This window comes from Syngnathus typhle, linkage group LG4 (assembly GCF_033458585.1).
Source record: "Syngnathus typhle isolate RoL2023-S1 ecotype Sweden linkage group LG4, RoL_Styp_1.0, whole genome shotgun sequence".
NCBI lineage: Eukaryota > Metazoa > Chordata > Actinopteri > Syngnathiformes > Syngnathidae > Syngnathus > Syngnathus typhle.
Genome location: NC_083741.1, coordinates 18,239,660 through 18,260,188, shown reverse-complemented (window position 1 = coordinate 18,260,188; position 20,529 = coordinate 18,239,660). Strand labels below are relative to the sequence as shown.

General features: G+C 44.6%; 1 protein-coding gene across 1 annotated transcript in view; it reads right to left on the bottom strand.

Moving 5' to 3' along the window:
• Window positions 1–20,529, bottom strand: part of LOC133152910 (transient receptor potential cation channel subfamily M member 7-like) — a 26,433-nt gene extending 5,904 nt beyond the window's left edge. The window contains 37 exon segments of the mRNA XM_061276885.1: window positions 460–542; window positions 631–914; window positions 1,165–1,230; window positions 1,401–1,445; window positions 1,575–1,628; window positions 1,861–1,889; window positions 2,270–2,307; window positions 2,551–2,627; window positions 2,698–2,794; window positions 2,886–2,959; window positions 3,372–3,686; window positions 3,777–4,516; window positions 4,669–4,801; window positions 4,944–5,122; window positions 5,387–5,519; window positions 5,716–5,890; window positions 6,120–6,371; window positions 6,444–6,572; window positions 7,441–7,584; window positions 7,675–7,830; window positions 8,391–8,619; window positions 8,717–8,994; window positions 9,150–9,284; window positions 9,372–9,512; window positions 9,602–9,655; window positions 9,757–9,891; window positions 10,325–10,425; window positions 11,861–11,933; window positions 12,222–12,345; window positions 12,441–12,615; window positions 12,729–12,900; window positions 12,977–13,101; window positions 13,375–13,588; window positions 13,716–13,923; window positions 14,598–14,636; window positions 15,905–15,984; window positions 20,319–20,529. Of these exon segments, the coding sequence (XP_061132869.1) occupies window positions 460–542; window positions 631–914; window positions 1,165–1,230; window positions 1,401–1,445; window positions 1,575–1,628; window positions 1,861–1,889; window positions 2,270–2,307; window positions 2,551–2,627; window positions 2,698–2,794; window positions 2,886–2,959; window positions 3,372–3,686; window positions 3,777–4,516; window positions 4,669–4,801; window positions 4,944–5,122; window positions 5,387–5,519; window positions 5,716–5,890; window positions 6,120–6,371; window positions 6,444–6,572; window positions 7,441–7,584; window positions 7,675–7,830; window positions 8,391–8,619; window positions 8,717–8,994; window positions 9,150–9,284; window positions 9,372–9,512; window positions 9,602–9,655; window positions 9,757–9,891; window positions 10,325–10,425; window positions 11,861–11,933; window positions 12,222–12,345; window positions 12,441–12,615; window positions 12,729–12,900; window positions 12,977–13,101; window positions 13,375–13,588; window positions 13,716–13,923; window positions 14,598–14,636; window positions 15,905–15,984; window positions 20,319–20,321 (5,489 nt within the window). The 5' untranslated portion in view covers window positions 20,322–20,529.

The following is a 20,529-nucleotide window of genomic DNA, read 5'->3' as shown; positions in this document are numbered from 1 at the left end:
GTAGCTAGCAAGTTAGATCAAGTACAAACAAAAAGGGAGGCGGCAAAAGAATGAGACGGGGGAAAAAAAAAACAGCACCTTGTTAATCTCGTTTGGTGAGAAACAAGTTTGTTGCAGAGTCATCGTGACTAGCACAAAATTATTTGAATAACAAATAGCGAACTTGTTCGTTAAAGGAACACTACACTATGTGATAATTAATAGCAGATCGTCATAGTTGCAAAATTCGTCAGTGTGGCTACCAATCACATAAGCGACTTCACCTCATCTGTAACCATTTTTTTTTTTTTTTTTTTTTAACAAATGATCAGATTTGCCTTGTTCTATCAACAAAGAGCAAATATAATATCGATACAAATTGAGATTTTATTTTAATCCCACTTTATACATCGCCCAGCCCTCTGGTATCATAATGTGATCCACTTTTCCTCTCTTCAAGTCCCATGAGGCCGTGTTTACCTTGGCGAGTAAGGAATCGGCTTGGGTCGGATCTGGTTGAAGGCCACAGTCAGCTTCTGCGCTGCTCGCTGCTGTTGGATTTCCTGGAAACACGTAGAAAACAACAAATCCAATCTGAGAAACGGATACATTTGTAGTGCACTGCCTTTGAGCGCGATTGTGTTTTTGTACCCTGAGACAAAGGTGCAAAACAGTGTCCTCCTTGTAGATACTCTGCCAGGTCTCGACCACTTCAGGCAGGAAGGACTTGACTATGTACAGGTGGCCGGGCTTGAGGATGTCATATTCGGACCAGGTGCAGAGGACTTTGAGGGCCCGTCGAAGGCCGCCGCCCATCTCCTCTTTGCTGAGAAACTCGATCTTGGCGCAGAGGCCTCGCTGGGCCCAGGAAGACATGCTGTTGTTGATGGTGTTGGGCGAGCTTTCTTCCAGGCGGTACACTGTCACCGGCTCTCCTGATCAGTTCAAACATACCAATTAAGTAAGGTTAAAAACTACGCTCCATAAACCTTTCAGAATATTTCTAAAATGTTTTCCAAATTGTACGATTTGTTTCTAAATGCGTGACGTAATGTTGACAAAGATAGCAGTACAATGAGCACGGGAGGGGGGTGCAGAAATCACAATTTGGTTTCATAATCCCGCCCTTGATAAACTGTGTTGTTTGCAAAACCTCACGTGATACGTCCGCGTGCAAACACTCACCTCTAGGGGGCACCGGCGTGAAGGGGATGCTCTGCGACAGCCGCATCAGGTTGTTACGTTCAACAGCTGAAGAAAGAACAAACTGTAAATCACATCAGTGTAACGCGAAGATTTTTCATGTTAAAGATGATTCTAATAATAAGTAATAATAGTACCAAGTTAATAAATGAATAAGTAATTGATAAAAACAAATAAATAAAAAAAACTTAATAACAGGATTTCATCCAGAAGCCTACCTGAGTACTGGTAGTTTTCCATAGGCTTGAAAGGTGACCCGATTGCTGCAGAGAGCAGAAGATGGAAAAAAAAAAAGGTACAGCTTGTACTGGTATGTCAGCATTTTTCAAAGTGACATCTGTCGGTCCGTTCGTCCGTAAGTAAGTCTTAAAAGGGGACAAAAGGTTACTCACAATCCTTTCTGGGTCCAAGGTGGGTGTGGCGAGGTGTGCGGAGAGAGACTGGAGCTAAAACAGAACAAAAGTACTAAATTGGGAAATAAAACTATGGAATAAAAACACGAGCATTCCTAAACCACAAGTCAAGAAATGCAGTGAAAACTATAGTTATGTAAAATAACGTCGCGTCTTGAATGCGTTTGTCCGACAATGGGTCATTTGTTATGCAGCAGAACCAGCTGATCCAGACAGAACCTGAATGTGTGAAAGTAAAAAGATGGTGAAAGAGTGAAACTTTTACCTGCTAATGTGTCCTCCTCAGGGGGTTGGCTGCAAGGGGAGACAACGCCAGTTTCGTTAGAAACAAAGTGGTCACGAAATGCATACTTTCCCTGGCCTGGATGCAACTGAAAATTATTTTTGTGCAATTCTTGTTCACTGTTGATATTCAAGTGAACTTTGCTGCTTGTATGCTATATGACAAAGGTAATTATTATGAAAATTTCATTTCAAATATGCTGAAACAATGATATTTTTGCTTGTTACGTAATACCGCTACATGAACGTTCTGGCCTTTGTCTTTTAAAACTGAGATTTAAAAAATAAAATAGGTATAGTAGATACACAAATATACATGTAGACACCCAACATGGGCACACACACACAAACACCCACGATATAATTATACATAGTAAAAACAGGATACATACAGGCTGCCTGCTTGGGCGGATTTGAATTGGACTCTTTCCTAAGAGAGAAAATTAGAGTTAGAACATCTCGGTTTATGACCTGATATATGACAATTCAATTTAATTATTTATAATAAATTATTTCGCAACGCAACTTAAGCACGAATCACAAAAAGGCATGCCGAGTGTATTTTATCTGATTGTGTTGTATTGATGGGCTTCAACAGTTTTTTTTTTTGTAATGGTGTGAGAAATTGTTCACATACTGCTGTTTTGGTTAGCAAAAGGTGTACACTTCCTACCGGCACTGAACCCTGGGGATCCTCATGGAAGAGGATGTCTTCAGCTGAGACTCTGCTACGATCCCTCTTCCTCAAAGCTGCAGACAGACGCACGAGTGTAAACAAAAAAAGATATACTTGTTTTGTGATGTTTTCATGAGAACCTACTTGAATCGGGATGGAGAAAAGCAGGACTCCTGTCAAATTCTGTGAAACCTGCATAGGAGTTAACTGCTCTTATGTGACCTTGTCCTTCCGGCTGAACCTGGGAACACGTGACCAAACAAGGGTAGGAGGACTTTATTTTTTTTCATTATTATTATTATTTTTTTTTTTTCATTGACAGGCAGACAGACCAGCTGTTTGCTGTGCTGTGGGCTGGGGGTATCTTTGGGTGTCGAGCCCTGGGGATCAAAACAGTCTTTATGCCCTGAAAGCAAAACAACATTGTGTGAGCCACGTCAAATCAAATTTTCCTCCATTTGTTAAATTTGACCACCAAACCCACTTTTCAATCAAATATAACACTCCTCAATTAAAAAGCGTCATCAGGTAACGGTTCAAAAATATTTCAATTTGTGGACACACGGTTAAGAGTAAAAAGGGAAAATCCCATCACCACACTTCATCAAAACACACGAGCCTCATCAGAACCAGCCTCCACCTATCAAAGGTATCCTGAAAATCATGCAAGCGGCCTCAACATGTCTGAAAACATCAGAACCGCATCAGAACCAGTGAGAACGGACAGAAGAACAGCAAAAGGGAGGAAAAGCTGCACGCCACCCGATCTGGGAGTGGACAGATGCCAGTACCCGGCAGATGCGACCCGCAACTCAAACCTCTTGTTTCCACTTCCGCATGTATCGCCTCGTCACAATTTTGACCCTCAGAGCAGGAGCCCGGCGGCGGAGAAACATCTCTGCTCCTTCGTCCGTGGGGCCGTCGGCCTGTCACGGCAGCGGTGACGCTATCTTCTTTGCTCTGAGTGTGTGTTTGGCATCTACTCGGAGAAGCTGTCGGGCCCTCGTCGTCGCAGAAAGCCTCATTGACATACCCCGATGCCCAGCCCCCCCGTCCTTCTAACACTTGTGCGTTGCCAGACTGTGCGTAGCAAGCAGGAGAGCAGGCAGGCCGAGCAACGCCCGAAGCCGTAGCTACAACCACCACAGTGGGATACAGACACGCACCGTTTTCATCGTCCTCGCTCCTCACTGGAGCGATAGCAGATTCTCTCTCATACTTACCGATGAACGCCCCAAACTCGACAGTGGCGCTGTCAGGCGTCTGGTGGTAAGGCCCGGCCAGAGCAAGCTCCGGGTGGCTGGAGCCGCTCGGCTGGGAGGGGGTGCTGCTGATGTGGAAGTGCGCCACACGCGAGGGCACGTTGGGCAGGCTGGATGGCGAGTCGGAATACTCCGGCTCGTGTGGACGGGTCAGCCTCCTGCGGGTGAGGGAGTGGCCCCGGAAATGTGGCTCCGGAGGGGAAATGGCCGCAGCACTTGGGACAAAGGCACTGGTGCCGGAGGAACCAGCCTCGGCGGCATAGTGTCTGAGCGCCAGCAAGCCCCTTCTCTCCGGACTTGGATCTGGCCCTGGTCCTGCTAAGGGGCCTGGCCCGACTCTACGACTACTATCGGTCCCGTAGCCCCCGGCGCCAATCCCAAAAAGAGAGTCTGCAATGTTCGCCGAGCCTAGGTAGTTCCGCTTCCCCATCACGGAGGATTTGGAGTGGGGGCCAGTGTCTGTCGCAACGGGGACAATACTGGGAACCATGTTCTTGGAGAGGCTGAGCTCCCGGGTGATCTGATTGTGGACCTTGCTGGCCTCTGACGCCCTCTGAGCCGTCAACGTCTTCAGGGTGTCCACGGTGAGGACGGACAGGTCCTGCAGGTGACCGATCTGGGAGTCCAGCGTGTGCAAGGAGCGCTTGATGAAGTTGACCTTGTTGCCCACTTCCTTCAGTTGCATGCACATGGTGTCAACTCTGAAAAGTACCACAAATAAATGATTTTCCCAAAGACCATACTTGCGTCTGAGATGCTATTGTTTATAAACCAATAAATAATCAAATGTAAAGCTGACCATCTCTATTTGCAACATTACTTGCCGCTTATCTTCTGGGACTAGAGGTTGTACCTTTCAGAGGTGAGCCGTATGCGCTCCTCACTTCCTGTGTGGAACTGGTCCTCCTTTTCGTGGAAGTACGTCTCCACACATTGTTCTTCAAAGTCATGAAGCTTCTTTTGATCTTCCTCTGTGAGAAACAGCTCTGAAGGGAAGAGAAGGGGGGGGGAAGAAAAGTGACATTTTTTCACCCTAGTCAAAGAAACCCAAAAATCATCAGATTCACTCCGCGGCATGCCGTTTAGTTGTGATACTGTTTATTCGGTGCGAAAAAAAAAGAGACATACTTGGCCCGTAGGTGTTTTGCTCCTTTCTCTTCCTGCACATGCATAAGAGTGAGTAGATATGGCACAGGAGGATGAAAGGTGGAGGGAGGACCGGTTTCTCATGGTAGGCCATGACAAAGTGGTAGCGCTGGTATTTCCACACCAGATTGGAGATGGACTTCACTTGTAGATACACGTTACTGTAGAAAAGAACGGGGATGCTGTCAATCTTATGGCCACACACTGGTTGGCATTCATTTTGTTTTGAAACTATATCATTTTATGGCTTTGGCTACACGTTACCTTTGTACACTGCATTAGTTTATTGATTAATAGAAGCTCATAGAAAGAAAAATGTGGTCGTTGTAAAGTTGTCATCCATTTTTGTTTTGATTTCCTGCGAATGTGTTTTTTTTTTTTATATGTTGTCAATTTTGTAAGCGCGAACAAGTGTGTGGACTTACTTGAAGAAGGCGATGAGGAGGTTGACCATGAGTATGTACTGCACAAAGAGGTAGACTGCTTGGAGGAGAGGAGTCAGCCACACTCCCGCTGTGCACAGGCTCTTCACTGACGAATCACTGTTGTTAGCACAAACTGTGAAGAAAAAGAACCTATCGGGACATGTACATACACATATCAACAAAAAAAAAACAAAGAACATTCAACTACATCTAACGAAAAGGATGCGACTACCTATAATTGGAATGAGTCCAAATCTGCTCATTCTAAAACCCTTTATCTGAAGCACAATTCTAGAAGACATCCAACGTATCTCCCTTTCCATCCTCACCATCGATTTCATAGGCATACACTTCTCCATACATCATCCAGTATGGTTGGAACACCACATCTTTGGCCAGCGTCCAGCTTGGCTCTTCGTGCGGGTACAAGATAGCCTTGCGGGGAACGCCGTAGCTGAGTAGGACGATGGCCATTATCACCACAATGTAAAACATGTTGGCCACCTATGAAAGGGAATCAAGCACATGTGACCTACAAGGCCGCTTTGTACACAAAGCCTCAAGTTGAAACCTTTTACTCTGACCAATAAAAATGTAGACCTTGTTATGGAAATAGTTTGGAATGCATAATATTACACTTCATAAATATGACTTATTTGATATTATTTCCAGTTGGAAGCATGAGTAGTGTCTCAAAATGTGGTAGAAAGCGGAACTTGTGCCAGGAACTCACCATTTTGGCGATCATCATGACGTAGGGCCCAGCTTGCTGGTTGACGGCCATGATATCGAGGAGTCGCACGTACCAGAAGATGATATTGAGACAATAAACTGTCCTGCCGGGGACGAAGGTTTTCCCTCCGCCCAGCCTCAAACCAAAGCCAATGAAAAAGGACACAATGGCCAAGAAGTCGGAGACGTTGAAGTAGTCATCAAACCACACTTTGATCTTTTGACTTATTTTGCCTGCTTCTGACATGAACATCTGCAAAGAAGGCAAACGTTTCGCTTTCGTTCATTCATGAAGGCAACGATTTAAGACTATTGACGGAGGTACCTCTCGAATCTTCTCGATGGCTGAGGTGAAGATGTACAGGATGACGACCCATTCTTGAGGAGACGGCAATTCGGGCATTTTTACCAGGACAACGTACGAGTAGAGCATCAAGAACCCCAAATAAAAGAGCTGAGGACACAAAATGTTTCAAATAAGGTAGGGTCGGAGTTAATCAATTAATTCATTAATAAGGTTGAGGAACTGGATCTTTTGTTTTGTTTTATCTTCTCGTCTTCACACTGGTATGACAGTCAGGAATGTCCCAATGTTACTTTTCCTATAATTAATTCGGGGTCAAATAATTGGGACTGTGGGAAAGTCGCATCATTAGCATATAAATTGTTAAAGGATTGAACTGATATAGCCGATACAACACGGACTAAGTGGACTTTTAAATAACACACGAACCGAAACACTCGAGTCGTTAAGTGCTCGGAAATCAAGCAATCGTCTGACGGCTAAACTTGGTTCAGAGTGCTGCCATTGACGCATGAAAGTCAGTATGCCAGAAGGCATCCGAGATATGTTAATGAGCACTTTCGATGATGTTATCTGCTCGTTATTGTCGTGGTGAACCAGCGGCAATCCGTCCCCGTGTAACCGAGAACTGGCCTCGGGCTTGCCGAGGCAAAAACGAGATGAAATAATCAGCAACGAGTATGAACGTGACAATCCCTGAGCTTTCCGTGAAGAGGTGCTGTGGGAATATTGATCCTCTATGGGAGTCATTAAGCGGTGAATATCCAAAACATGTGCATCTGGGTGTCTGATAAGACTGTGTGCACCTTGTCCCGTATGTCATTATTGTTTGACTACTACTCCTGCATCGCATTGAAGTACCGCAAGACTGATAAGCTTCGGTTTGTATCTGCGTCATAAATTTCGTAATAAAGATGAAAGTGACAGCTCAAGACTTAGACTGGAAATAATGGGAGGATCCAAGTTGTTTCTATTTTAATAGGATCTGTCACATGTTGAATACATGGAGTAAGCATACCGTGTTGGACCAGAACTTGACGATGGGAGCGTGGTAGAAAGCGTAGATTTTCCTGGTTAATGGCAGCTTTCGGGAGCGAGCGTGCGTCTCCATGTCAGTCTTTGTGTCCGTTGGGTCGATGGACCTGGCCTCCTTGAATACATCCTGCAAATCAAAAAAAATGAATGATGGGAAACAAACACAAGCAAAGGTAGCAATGAAAAGATGAGATGAGATTCACTGCGTGATTCTGACCATTTGTATGTCATCGGACATGTTTTGGAAGTTGTTTTCGCTGTCCTCCATGGTCATCTGGTGGTCGTCTTGGCTTTGTGGGATGTGCGCCATCTCTGCTTTAGACTTGTACTCCAGCAGCAGGATGGCAGGAGGCACTAAAATGCTCAGGATAACCTGGCGACAAACACACAAGTAGGTGGGTTCTCATATTTTGCCCCTCTTGCCCGTCTCAAAGCATGCACAACAATAAAATCCAAGTAAAAAAATATATTTCTCATGTTCTATGCACCCCAACTAATCGAAACATGGAATGCAGATTAATATTGTGTTTGTGGAGTAAGAATCAAGCAACCAAATCCATAATTTTTTTTTCCTCATTTCAGGGGGCGGCCTTTTTATTTTTTCCCATTGTGGTGAAGTGCTGAATACATGTCAGGGGGAGGAGGGACCCCTGCATGCAGAGGTACACGTCACGCTTCCTCTAGCACAGTCATGTGACCGGAAAGCGCCCCGGGGTCGGCGCTTCCCGGGTGTTCGCTGTGCCAAGGGGGCGGCCATTTTGCCATTTGCAGTCAACTGAAAATGACATCACAGTGCCGAAGGGGGTCATCTAGTGACCAAACGCGGCTCACTAGTTTTCTGGGTTTGAGCTGTCACATGGTTTAAGAAGTCACAAGGACAACTTCTCATTAGAAAAACAAGCCCGGGTTAAAAATCTAAGATGGAGCATGAACCTTGTACCAGGAGTTCTTGCGCATGTTTAGCCGCCCCATCCACATGTCGGACAACAGCAGCTGGGTGCAAGTGTGCGCCACGAAGGGTCGCAGGTGCGAGGAGACGGCCAGCTTCAGGCAGGTGGAGTTGCTCCAGTTCTTCAGCTCGTAGGTGAGCAGCTTCATAGCCATGGTCTCGTCCTGCCTGAAGGACTGCTCCAGCAGGTCCACCGCCAACGTGCCAAATTCACTGGAAAACACCCGCAATCGTTGTCAGACCAGCATCTGACATTTAATGGCTGGACTTCCTCAATGTCGCTTAGTCAGCCAAGTGACAGCAAACCTACTTTGAGTACTCCTTCAGCTCCTCCGACGTGTCGTCCACCACATCGCTCTTCTTGGCCTCGTAGCCCATCGAGCGGCAGAGCTTGCAGGCCACCAAGGCCTTGGCCATGTTCTCCTCGCCGTGCTGCCAAAAGAACAGCGACATTTTCTGCCGCTTCATGAGCACGGCCCACACCAGCAGCTCGTTGAACGGGTAGGGAAAGCGCCGGGTCTCCGGGTCGTCGATGTCCACAATCTCCTCCCTGTTGCGCTTCTTATTTTGCTCTTTGGCGGACTCCAACTGAGAGGGGGGGGGGGGGGTCCGGTAGAGCAGTAGAGGTGTCAGGTTTGGGTTTATTTTTAATAACACAAAACAATGTATCACTAACTAGGTACATGATGGGACTGCTTTGATAGTGACTTGCAATTGTGAGGGACTGCTGAAGTTTTCTTTACCTTGGGCTTATAAGGCTGTGCAGTCTTGATGAAATGGTTGTGCCTGGTCTTCTCCTTCTTATCAGCATTCATGCTGAATGACTCATGACTTTTCCTCAAATGAGAGCCCGGGCCTATCGGGTGACGCCCAGACCTCTACACACACACACGGGGGGAACAATGATTTTGTTTTGGAGAAAGGCGTAAAAGATAACTAGCGTACAACGGTGGAGGCTTACTCACCCTATTGCTGCCATGGAGATTGTTGTAAATGATTCGAAAGCGTTTCCTTGTGTAGTTGCACCTGTAAGTCCCGCCCATCAGGTACTCGATAACCAGGCCCACATCAATCAGGGTAATCTTGTAGTTTGGAGGTAAGTGGCTCTGTGAAAAGTCAAAGCGGGAAAAAAACAACACTCTTGAGATTGAATTGACTCGTCGTACTCTGGAAGTGAAAAATGATCTCCGCTGACCTGCTTGACATCTCTAACCAGGTGGAGGAGAGTTGGATTGTTGGGAGGTTGTTTCTAAAAAAAGAAAAAAAAAAAAAAAAAAAAAAAATGGAAAAGTGTTAGACGATCATTTGCTAACATTCCGGTTCTTAACTTGTGCCTGTTTCATAACCCACGGTGTTGTAAAGCTCCTCGAGACGATTGATTGTCAGGAAGCGGTGCATGCTGACACCATTTTCAATAAGCAGCTTGACAAAATCCACTCGATCCATTATGAGTGCATCCAGCATGGCTTGCTCCAAGGAACTCACCTGCACACACAAACACAAACAAAAGGCGATGAGCTTATGATAACGAAAAAAAAAAAAGAAAACAGGGAATAGACACACCTGCGTGAAGCCAAATCATAACTTAAAAACCGTTGCAGCACAAACGAAAACTTTTACAGCACAAACGAAATATTTTCCTTACATTTTGCATGGGGTGGGGGACACAGCTCCCCACCAAAACCAAAATAAATGTGATCTCGTAGGGAGACGGGAATGCCAACGTTTCCAAATAAACACCAGCCCCAAGGTCAGCCTATGATGACCACGGCAATAAGCGCTCATGTTACAAGCTGCTCATGGCCCCCGGGGCTCTTCAGACTGCACCAGTGCGGTCATTTGAGCTTCTATGGTCATTTTGGGCCGATCCAAAGGTTTGAGGCTAAAGCAAAGCAAATACACGTGCACGCACACATACCAAAAGCTGCTGTCCATACACAAACACGTGATTCTTGGCGATGTCAACGCGGTCCCAGGCCAGGGTCAGGACCAGCTGATCGAAGGCAGAAGCATTTGTGCCTGAAACACACACGTTTGATTTGCGTTCATAAAAGGGGCCGCCAGACATCATTCAGTAGTGCCACTCGCGCTCACACTATTGAATTATTTTATGCACGTGACAAAAAGTCAAGTGCTCACTTCTAAAATGCTGTCATGCTCACTACAGATTGTTTCCCCCCCCCATACAAGAGCATTTCAGTTGTGCATAAACATTTCAGTCATCAAAGCTATCAAATTTCTGTCGACTCAATTTGGTCCCTGACACATACTCGAGTGAGAAATGCAATTCCAAGGAAGGTAGTGTACAGTATGTCCTGTGCTCTACCTAACAGGATTACAGATTAAATTAAATCACTCCTACTCTGCTTGAAACAAAAGTATTGGGACTCCTTGCTTGTACGTACACCGACAGGAAATGAAACGGACTCAATGGAGCCGTCTTGCTTGAAAAGAGTCTTTCTCAAACTATTCCCACAAAGTTGGATGCATACAATAAAGCAAAATGTCTGTAATAAGATTCACGGGGGAATTAAGTGCTCCAGCTCGGTTCCGATTGATTAATTAATTGCTTTATAGTTCCTGGACTTGAAATGGATTGTGTGCGTCATGGCAATGTGACTCAAAATGATTTCCTGGCAACATTATTCCCACTAGCACAACATTTCTACTTGCGGCGACAGTGATGATTTAACCAGCCACAAAATTCCCACTACACATCATGTCTGCTAAACACTGGCGTGTCATAAATACCCAAAAGCGGAAAGAGGAAAAGTGAATTTAACCGTTACTTGGGCACTCATTGAATTTATGTAACAAGTTTTTCTATTTACAATGAGGATATATACATGTCCAATTGCTTTCTTATGCTTATTCATACAGAGTATGCGCAGATATGAGAAAGTTAAAAATCCAAAGACTCATTTACTCACTAAAATCACAATGAAAAGGAACATTGTCCATTTTGACTTCTTTGCCCTGTTACATGGCAACATGGAAGCTCAGGGTCCTTTGGAGGATAAGTTACTGTTTCACTAGCAAGAACACACTTTGCGCTAACAAATATTTGTTTGTGTGGACTTTTCAGTCTACATGATCGCTCACCTTTTGTCGAAATATAAAATGAGGGCAAGGAATCCCTCCCTAAGGTAGACGTAATTGCTTCCATAACATCACGTAAACCTTTTGAGTTTTTATTGACATATTTTGTGTCTCTGAATTGACTCTTAACTGTGTTTCAAGAGATTATAGGGACGGAGAGCGATCTCTTTCAAATCAAACTGGGCCAAACTGCTTTGAAAGCATATCAATAACAGAAGAAAAACACCGCGGAGCCCTGAAATCTTAGAGCCTTTCTCTGCTTCAGATGAACACTAAATCAACATGACTTGTATTCTGGCAGAAATATGTCTTTATTATTAGAAAAGGAAAGCGAGCGTATGGGAAGAAGTCTTACCTTGGAGTAAGGCCTTGAGAATGGCGACGTCGATGTCCTGACTCTCCTCGGAGCTGATGTGAAACACAGTGATCTGTTTTTGAAGAAACGCAACGCTGAGCATCAAGGAACATTTCATCGATACTATTTGTTTAATAACACTGGTCAATGGCAAATTTTAATCAGATGGATTTAGCAGTGGTTGTTTTAAAGTGCTAAAAAAGATCTAATAACTAACAGGTTTTTTTTCAGAAAGCCACCACGTTTCTTTACCACTGCTTTTTTTTTTTTTGGAAAAGGTAGCCTTATTGATAAGCTCCTATTTAAACAAGGCAGATCCTTCTAATATAGTGTCCAGTGATGGAATCAAGAATGTATTCACCAATTCCTTTTTCTTCATGCACTCCATCAGAGTCTGAAAAAGATGAATGGCGTCGCCTTGGCTGAAGTTGAAGGTTTTCTTAATGGTGGCGATGATGTCCACCTCCACGCCGTCTGGTAGGCGGCTGGGGGGGCAATTTACAGTGCCATATAGTGATTGCTTAGAAGCACCATAAAAAGGGAACATATACTGAAAAAAATATCATCCGACAGTGCTTACCCGCCTTCCTCAGTTTGCTTGTGGACGTAGGCCAGTATGTCAGCGGCTCGGCCGGTCCCCTCACACACCACCACCGGGACGGGAGGGCTCTCTTGAAGGTAGTCCAGCACGGTCAAGATCACATTGGGACCACCCTCGAAGATGAGCGCCACAACAGGAACGCCCTGACCAATGCCTGCGAGGATGAAAAAGAAGGAGAAGTGGACAGTTACTACATTTTGCGTTCAACAAGAGCGTCGTCTTAAGTGTGTTGCCTCGAACGGGTGTGTCCTATTGTGTGGCTCTTACGTGCATGTATTCTTTGGAGGTTGATGTGCTTCTCCAGGTCCCGCCGCAGTTTGACCTCGGCACCGTACTTGCCCACAGTGCCGTCGTCGACGAGGAGGAAATGCGAGTGGAGGTTGTTGAGAACATTGAGTTTGCTGAGAGGGTTGAGTAGCGTCTGGTATGGAGCGATGATCTGCGGGGACATGCCAAAAAATAAGGTGACGGTTCTCGTTTCTGGACACGGTGCAATATGATGCCACGCGTCTTACGTCTCTCCCGATGAGGTCACTCCTGTTTTCGATCACTCCCCAGGATGCAATACCGATAGTGCAAATCTTCTTTGATGATCTGGAGCAGTGCTCTTTGAGAGCGTCGCCGACATGTTTTGCTACACCTTTAGCAGAGCAATGCAAAGAACCCCCAGGGATTTTACGACTACTTACTGGCAGCTTACGTTTAGTCTTTAACCATTCCTATAAAAGTGGTATTTTGGAAGAATGCCGCAAAAAAGGCAGTCTGGGCAAAACCAACGTCCCACATAGTTGGTGGTGACCAACACACGCACAGAAACAGATATTTATATCTGGTCATTTAAGCAATGCTAAAATATATTTTAAGATGCGTCAAGAAAACGTAAGACTGGAAATGAAGTACGACATCTCCAAACCTGTGTTGACCCCTCCGGTGAGGATCCAGGCACCCGTGGTGACAGCTGCCTTGATGAGACCCTTGCCCACCACTTGCTTGATGCGAGGGTGCAGATCAAAGTTCTGCACGCCCCCGTGGACAGAGATGAGGATCTTGGGAAGCTCCATGTGCCATTCCTTCAGCATTAGCTTTAGGATGCTTTCCGGACGAGAGTCGTAGGACAAACGCACATACTGGACAGACAGGAGGAAGATCAATAAATAATCTCACACAATCTAGGTGACGAATGACAAATATACTCTCCTACTCAGAGTTACAGTGTAGAGCGTTACTCAGAGTTAGGACAGTAATCCTCCCTACCTTGGCTCGATAGGAGTGCGAGCCTCCCTGGAAGTTAACAACACCATAGGCGTCAGTGGGGCTGGCCTCTGTGTGTTTTTCCACCGACCACTCCTCCAGCTCCGGCGCTGGCCCGCCGGCGCTCTCAGCCGTCCTCACGTCCGAGTACTTGTTGGCCAGGCTGGCTGTGAAGCCGACATGCTGCCGCACCAGACGCCCGCAGCAGCACCTGAAGGGCACACGCGCGTGGTTTAAAAAAAAAAAAAAAAAAAAAAAAAAATCGGGAACAATTACCCAACACATTCATTTGACTTTCAAGAGCAAATGTTTCAAGCTTTTTGATAGCTTTTTGCTAGCTTCCTGCAACTGCGCTAAATCGATCGAGCGTACTCAATGATTGCATTGTTATTTGTCTTGTGTGCTAGAAAACGACCAGAGGGAGAAGGCATAAAACAACAAATCAAGTGTCCATCATGAATTGACTTTGACAACATTGGAATACATTTGACTAATGATTGTGTTGTCTCCTTTTCTATTTTGGGCCTATGAAAGAAAACAAACCTAAAAGAACTTTAAGTGAGCATTGTAATCTTTTTCTTTTTTACAGTATATAGCATTCTACTAAAAGAAAACAACCCGGAATGAATATAAACAGTCATTTTGACCTTACTTATCTTATATAATGCTATAAGCATTAATTAACGGGCAACATGAGGTGATTATCTTAGCAAAGAATGTGGGATCACAAAGCCTGGAAGCTAATTGTTTCCTGAGGCGGGTTTCTGCTCGGCACAATGACGACACTCTTTGCCTTGAGGCTGCTTGTGGGGAGCAGAGATTCTCTACGAGCTCATCTTGTCCGACCCGAGAATGTCGGAAACAAAAGACAGAGGCGTTACTCACCGGACGAGCTGTCGGCAGATCTGGCATCCTGGAAGGCATCTGGATGGAATTTAAACACATGACATGAAGCACTCAAAGGTTTGAATTGGAACAGAGACCACAACGGGGCGTGCAAGAATTTCACCGAGAGGACTTTCAACTCAGCTGTTGGGACCTTTAAAAGGAGTTCTGGAATCGAATTAACTGTCTTATTGCAAATGTTTGCAAGACAAGTAAAATATAGTCTGCTGCGATGTTAATTTACGAAATAAAAATGATTGCTTAATCTGAAAAAGGACATCAATTGGTCATTTGTTTTTAAGTACAACGTAATCACGTTTTTTCTACTCTTTCAGAATTGCTCTACAACCAAATCAAGGATTCCATGTTCTCCAATAACTAGATTTTTCAGAAGGATATTTGATTACGAACAAAATCCATAGCTGTAGTCCTACGAACCAATTCCACAAGCACAATTAATTTTAACAACGCAGTGATACCAGTTATGGACTTGCGTATCGATTTATGACCTAACGACATGATTATGAGACGATATATTGCCAAATTAATATTTCGCCCGCAGCCTGAAATGCGGGCCATGGTTCAAAGTTCACAAATCCAACGGCAGTATGGGCGCTAACATGCACTGGGGGAGAAAAAGGGGAAGTGCAGGAAAATCATTGATTACAAAGAAAACACAAAGAAAAAGAATAACTGTGCCGGAAGGTCGAGGAATTAGTTACAAAGAGTAACTAGAAACGGAGATGATTTATCATACAAAGCGAGTGAACAGTACATTTCTGGAATCAATTTTTTTTTTTTTAAAGTCTTCTATTTTATAAACATTGTTCCAAATTATCCCCAAAGGACATTACATGGTGATTTTTTTTTATTTCTTTTTTAAAGTCTTGGTTCCTGTGTCTTCCTGAATTTTGTTATTAAGATTAAGGCATTATTAACTGCAATATTAAGCAAAGTGTTATTAAATGCATTTGCATATTTACCAAATTCCTGACATTCTAGCCTCTACACTAAAAGTAAATTGGTAGTAGGTTTTTTTTGGCCAAATTCTGTGTTAAAAAAACAAACTCAACTCATGGTTTTTGGTGGAGGTCAAACATGGCTGGCAAATAAAAACAAATTAAATTCACTTGAGCCGAGAGGACGGTAACACACATCATCAAGTTATAATTAAAGTGTGAGTTTAAAAAGCAAGGTTGGAAGCAGACTCGGTGAGAGTGGGGGTTGAGTCTAACACGCACACCATACAATTACAACGTTTCCACGGCGACCACCACCAGGCTCACGACTGGAGAGCAAACACATACCTGTGGGGGTCCTTTGACACTGGAAGTATGTACACACATTCCCTCTTGGTGAAAGTGCTTTCTATCCAGGGTTTCTGGGACTGACAAGAGAAGAGAAAAGAAATATTGGGAGTGAAAGTGGGGAAAAATGACAACATTTGAACAATTGAAAATTAAGATCAACAGTTGGATGAGCTTACATGTGTCAGCCAATGAATGTAGATTTTGAAAAGATAAGCACGCTGTTACCTTTTTTTTGTTTGTTTGTTTTAATTCCCAAAACAAGGTTTTCTACTCCGAGAATGTTTAATTAATGTTATTTTTCCAGACAGTGGAGTTTGGGAGACCCTCAGTAGGATTAAAAGGACTAATCCCTCCCAGGATACGCAAAGAATCCGTTAAAGCACTTCAACTATTTCTAAAAGTCCAACGACCAGACTTACAAAGTTGGAACAAGAAGTGAAAAGGCTGTTTTTTTCCTTTGGTTTTTTTTTTTGAGCAAGTTAAATTTTAGCCCCCATGTGGATGCATTTATTTACCAGTATCTAAATTTTATCTAGCTCAGCAGCAAATTGTATGTTGTTTGAACTACTTTTCAAAGTGTATGCAGAGCAAAAAGTTGTAAATTCTAACAAAGTTGAATACAGATTTCATCAAGGTAGCACACAATTATGGTTTGGCTGCAGTTTAAATTGATGATGGAACAACCCATAACATTCGTATATCTTTGCTGAATGTTAAGAAAGATAGATTTTCATTTGGATCGGATTCAACAGGCGCATTTGGAAGCTTCACACTGAGGTCCTGCTGATTCAGTAAAATCTGCATCACCCCCCCCCCCCCAAAGAAAATAACACCCGATCACTTGATAGCATACCTGACCATCTTCTTCGTCTTCATCTCTGTATTTAAGGGCTTTGTAGAAAAACATCCCAATGCTCCTTCATGCATCTCCCGGACCAAAACCACAAATGCCCCAATCTGCCTTCAGAGAACGATCATCAAATCACAAGGTCCTCCGCCTAAACAGAGCTTCTTGGCGCAACGTCCTGCATTTAGCGCACGGATCTGGCCGAAAGTTAAAAGCTGAGTCATCAGCGAGATGCGGGCGCCCAACAACTGTGCCGCGGACAGTTAATGTGTAAAAAGTGTCTCTCGGGAGGCAGATGAATGTGTCTGAGAGCAAGTAGATGTTAGACCCGGGTGAGAGGCCCAGATGAAGGTGGTGTGGGACAGGATTTGTCGATGGGCAGAGATAAACAATGATAAACAACTACTGTGACACTCGTGCATACGTTTAAGAGTCGTCCTGTTGTCCTCATTTGCTTCTAGTCATTGATGACTCAATAGAAAATGAACATGCCGTCATAATCCACATATTGAAAACTGTTACTATATCAATAACCAATCTCTTGAAGTTAATCAATGCTTCGATAAATAATTATGCCCATAAATCATAGATACAGGGAAATCAGTTTGATATGAAATCCACCTCGGATAGCGCTAAAAACCGGATCGAGCTGGGCTAACCTGTAACCATGGTACCTGAGAATGTCAGACAACAAAAGATTGGAGCTCTCGGGACGCCCTGCCAAAAACACACACGTACACTTATGCTTCCTCACTCACTCTTCCCCTTTGAATATATTTTCCCAGACTCAGAGCAATAAAAATTTTATGATCTTTTTTTTTGTTGTTGTTGTTGCCCAGTGAAATATAACCCAACATCCGCATAATTGAGTAAAATTAAATTGAGGGAGTGACAAAAGACAATCCAATTGTCCTCAACGGAAAGAACGGAGCCCGAAAAAAGCAGCGACCACGAAGCAAGAAATGCTTTTGCTCTTCTTGTTTTCTCACCATTGACCTCAGCAGCGCAACCTGTTACGACGGCTCGAGGGTGATTCTATTCATTGCAGCAACCCGTCGAGTCTACATTGTAAATCTTGCCGTCTTTGTGCTCCTAATTTGTCACACAGAACAAACAGGTGGAGTACAATCTCCGGGTCAACAGAGTTCGAAAAAATGCCAGCAGTGGCTTTGTATTAGGTTTTTTTTGTAATGACACTGAGCTGCTGGGATTAAATATCAAGAGGGGAAAAAAATGGATGGGGGAAATAAACCGAAGCCTCTGGAAGGGTTCCACTGGAAGAGTCATGAGACCAAAGCGTGACAGCTCAAGCACTTGTTCCCTGTGGCCATCCATGGCACGCCATGCCCTCCTCGCTGCGATAGCTTCAAGCAAGTGTGCATCCTGGTGATGCACAGGACGTGATCTTGTGATGCTTTCTCTATATAGCTCAAGCTAACAAGAATGTGGGCCAATAAGAAGCAGTGCTGGAATTTCTTCCAGCGTTGGAAAACATTTCGTTAAACACTGGTGCCGCTGCAAATGATGTGCGGCATTTTAAGATTTACTGGACAAGCTCTCTTATATGACGATTCAGTTGGCAGGTTATGCAAGGAAGCCAAAACTTCACTTCATCACACTGGACGGAGTGGAAAATGAACCATGTGTGAGGAGCCTGTGACTGAGTTTGTTCTAAAGTCTGTTCAAGGCCAGTGGAAAGAACTTTATCAGCCATCTTCAAATTAGCAAGTGTGTGTGTAGGGTGTAAATGGATTAGCGTGCGAGATAACAGACAGCCCCCCCCCCCCCCCCCGCCCACACACACACACACACACTCGCGCCAAGAGTTTACCTAAGAGAGATGCAAGATTACTCGCCGCTCAGAGGCTACAAAATTGAGCTGATCACATCCAGTAATGACAAACAAGCAACAAATGCAAAGTGTATGGTTCAACCTACTCTGGCTTTAAAGAAGACATTGTGTATTTTTCCTCCAAATTGATGATGCTATTGGAAATTAAGAGGGGCTCTGCGTCCAGATCTTAATCTTTGGCAATTTATTCAACTCTGCAAGCAGCCAATCGTACTAAGCTCTGCTTAGAAGTCCCCTTTAAAAAACATTCCGAGAATATCACAATGTCCCATTACGATTTTTAGAATAGCCCTGTGGGCTACCTGGTGCCCACGTTGGTGACGTCTGGTGTAGTGCGAGGGGACGCATTGCAACGTCATCACCCGAGCGAGTTCATGCGCGCAAAACGCTCCGGACAAGCGCTTCACATGTCGTCCAAAACTCGATCCGGTGACCCTCATCCAGTTGAGTGGTAAGCTGGGGCATGTGACCGTCTGTCTCAGGCTTCCGCTGTGGGAAAATGATGGTTTCCTTGTCTTGGCTATCATCACCATCTTTTGTCCTTACATTCTGTTTTATTTCTCTTCACTTTTTCCTCATCTGGAAAAGCCAGTCAAATACAATGTTCTTATAGTTAAAAGATTCAACTACTTCTGCTTGTTTTTACAAGCGCCAACAGCGTAACAAGCTCCCAAGGCGTGCAAGACCATTTTTAATACAATGAGGGGTCATGATAGCTTAGAAAAGGGAGTGTAGAGAACAGAACCATTCAAAAAAAAAAAAAAAAAGAAACGCTCCACGAAGCAAAACTCCTTGTCACCAATGGGAGAATTTTGAAGGAAAGTCTCTTATCAGAACTTTCTCCCACACTGGTTGCTACAGAACAGACTTCAGGAATAAAGTGGGGTATTTGAAAAAATCGTATCTCGGGGCACTTGTATGTCAAAGCACAATCATTTTCTATTAATTCCACAAGACTTTATTGCTGCCATCTTACAGGGGTTAATAAATAGCACAATAGCAAGTGGATACTTGAGTTTCTCAGCGAATAGCTAAGGATATGTTCGCATAAAAAAATGCAAATTTGTGCCTAACAAATGCACTACAATCCTATGGTACTTTTCTCACAATGTCAATCATATCTGACATATCTCTCAATAAAGGCATCAAGTCAACGCCTGGAAAGTGCCCGAAGCGAAGGGTCTAAGACGGGAGTGCATGGTTCCTACGGCGGTGTCAGCACCTCTCGACCTCCGTGACAGAACAAATTGTCCAATCAAATCGGGTGTCCCCTTGTCCGAGTGACGACGGCCATGACAACTCGTCTTACACCCAAACATGTCGTTGCGATTGTCAGTATTTGTGGTGAAAAATCCGTGTTGTTACTGAGACCACCGGTAACGCCAAGGGCTGCTACTGTAGGCTAGTTAGCATTTAGCGCTACCAAGCTAGCCACTTAGCCTGCTGTGCCTCGCGTGTGTGTGTGTGGGGAGGGGGCACGCGTGGGGATTTTCTCGCTGGAGCTTTTAAATTGCGTTAAAACGCTACAGCGTATTAGCCGGAGTGTCACCAAACAAAGGGATAATCATCTCGAGCCGAAAAGGCAAACGCGTGCACAGGGTGGATGTGCAACTCACGAACCGCGCTGTCACGACGACCCACCGGCGCCAATTTGACAAGCTGACAAAACCTACTCACAAGCGGGGTACGCGATGAGGAAAGCGGCCACGTACCATTCTCGTCACCGTTGAGACTCAGGGGAGGCTGGGTCGTGGCCTCTAGCCATCTATCGGCGGTGCTCTGTTTTATTAGCTTCGGAGAGAAAGCCCGGTGGACGTTGGAGAGATCCGCTTCGGCTGCAGCTCCAACGGAAGGTTGCTTTTTCATAATTGTGCGACTCCAGACTGACGTGACGGCGTGACGGAGCGGCTGAGTCAGCCAGCC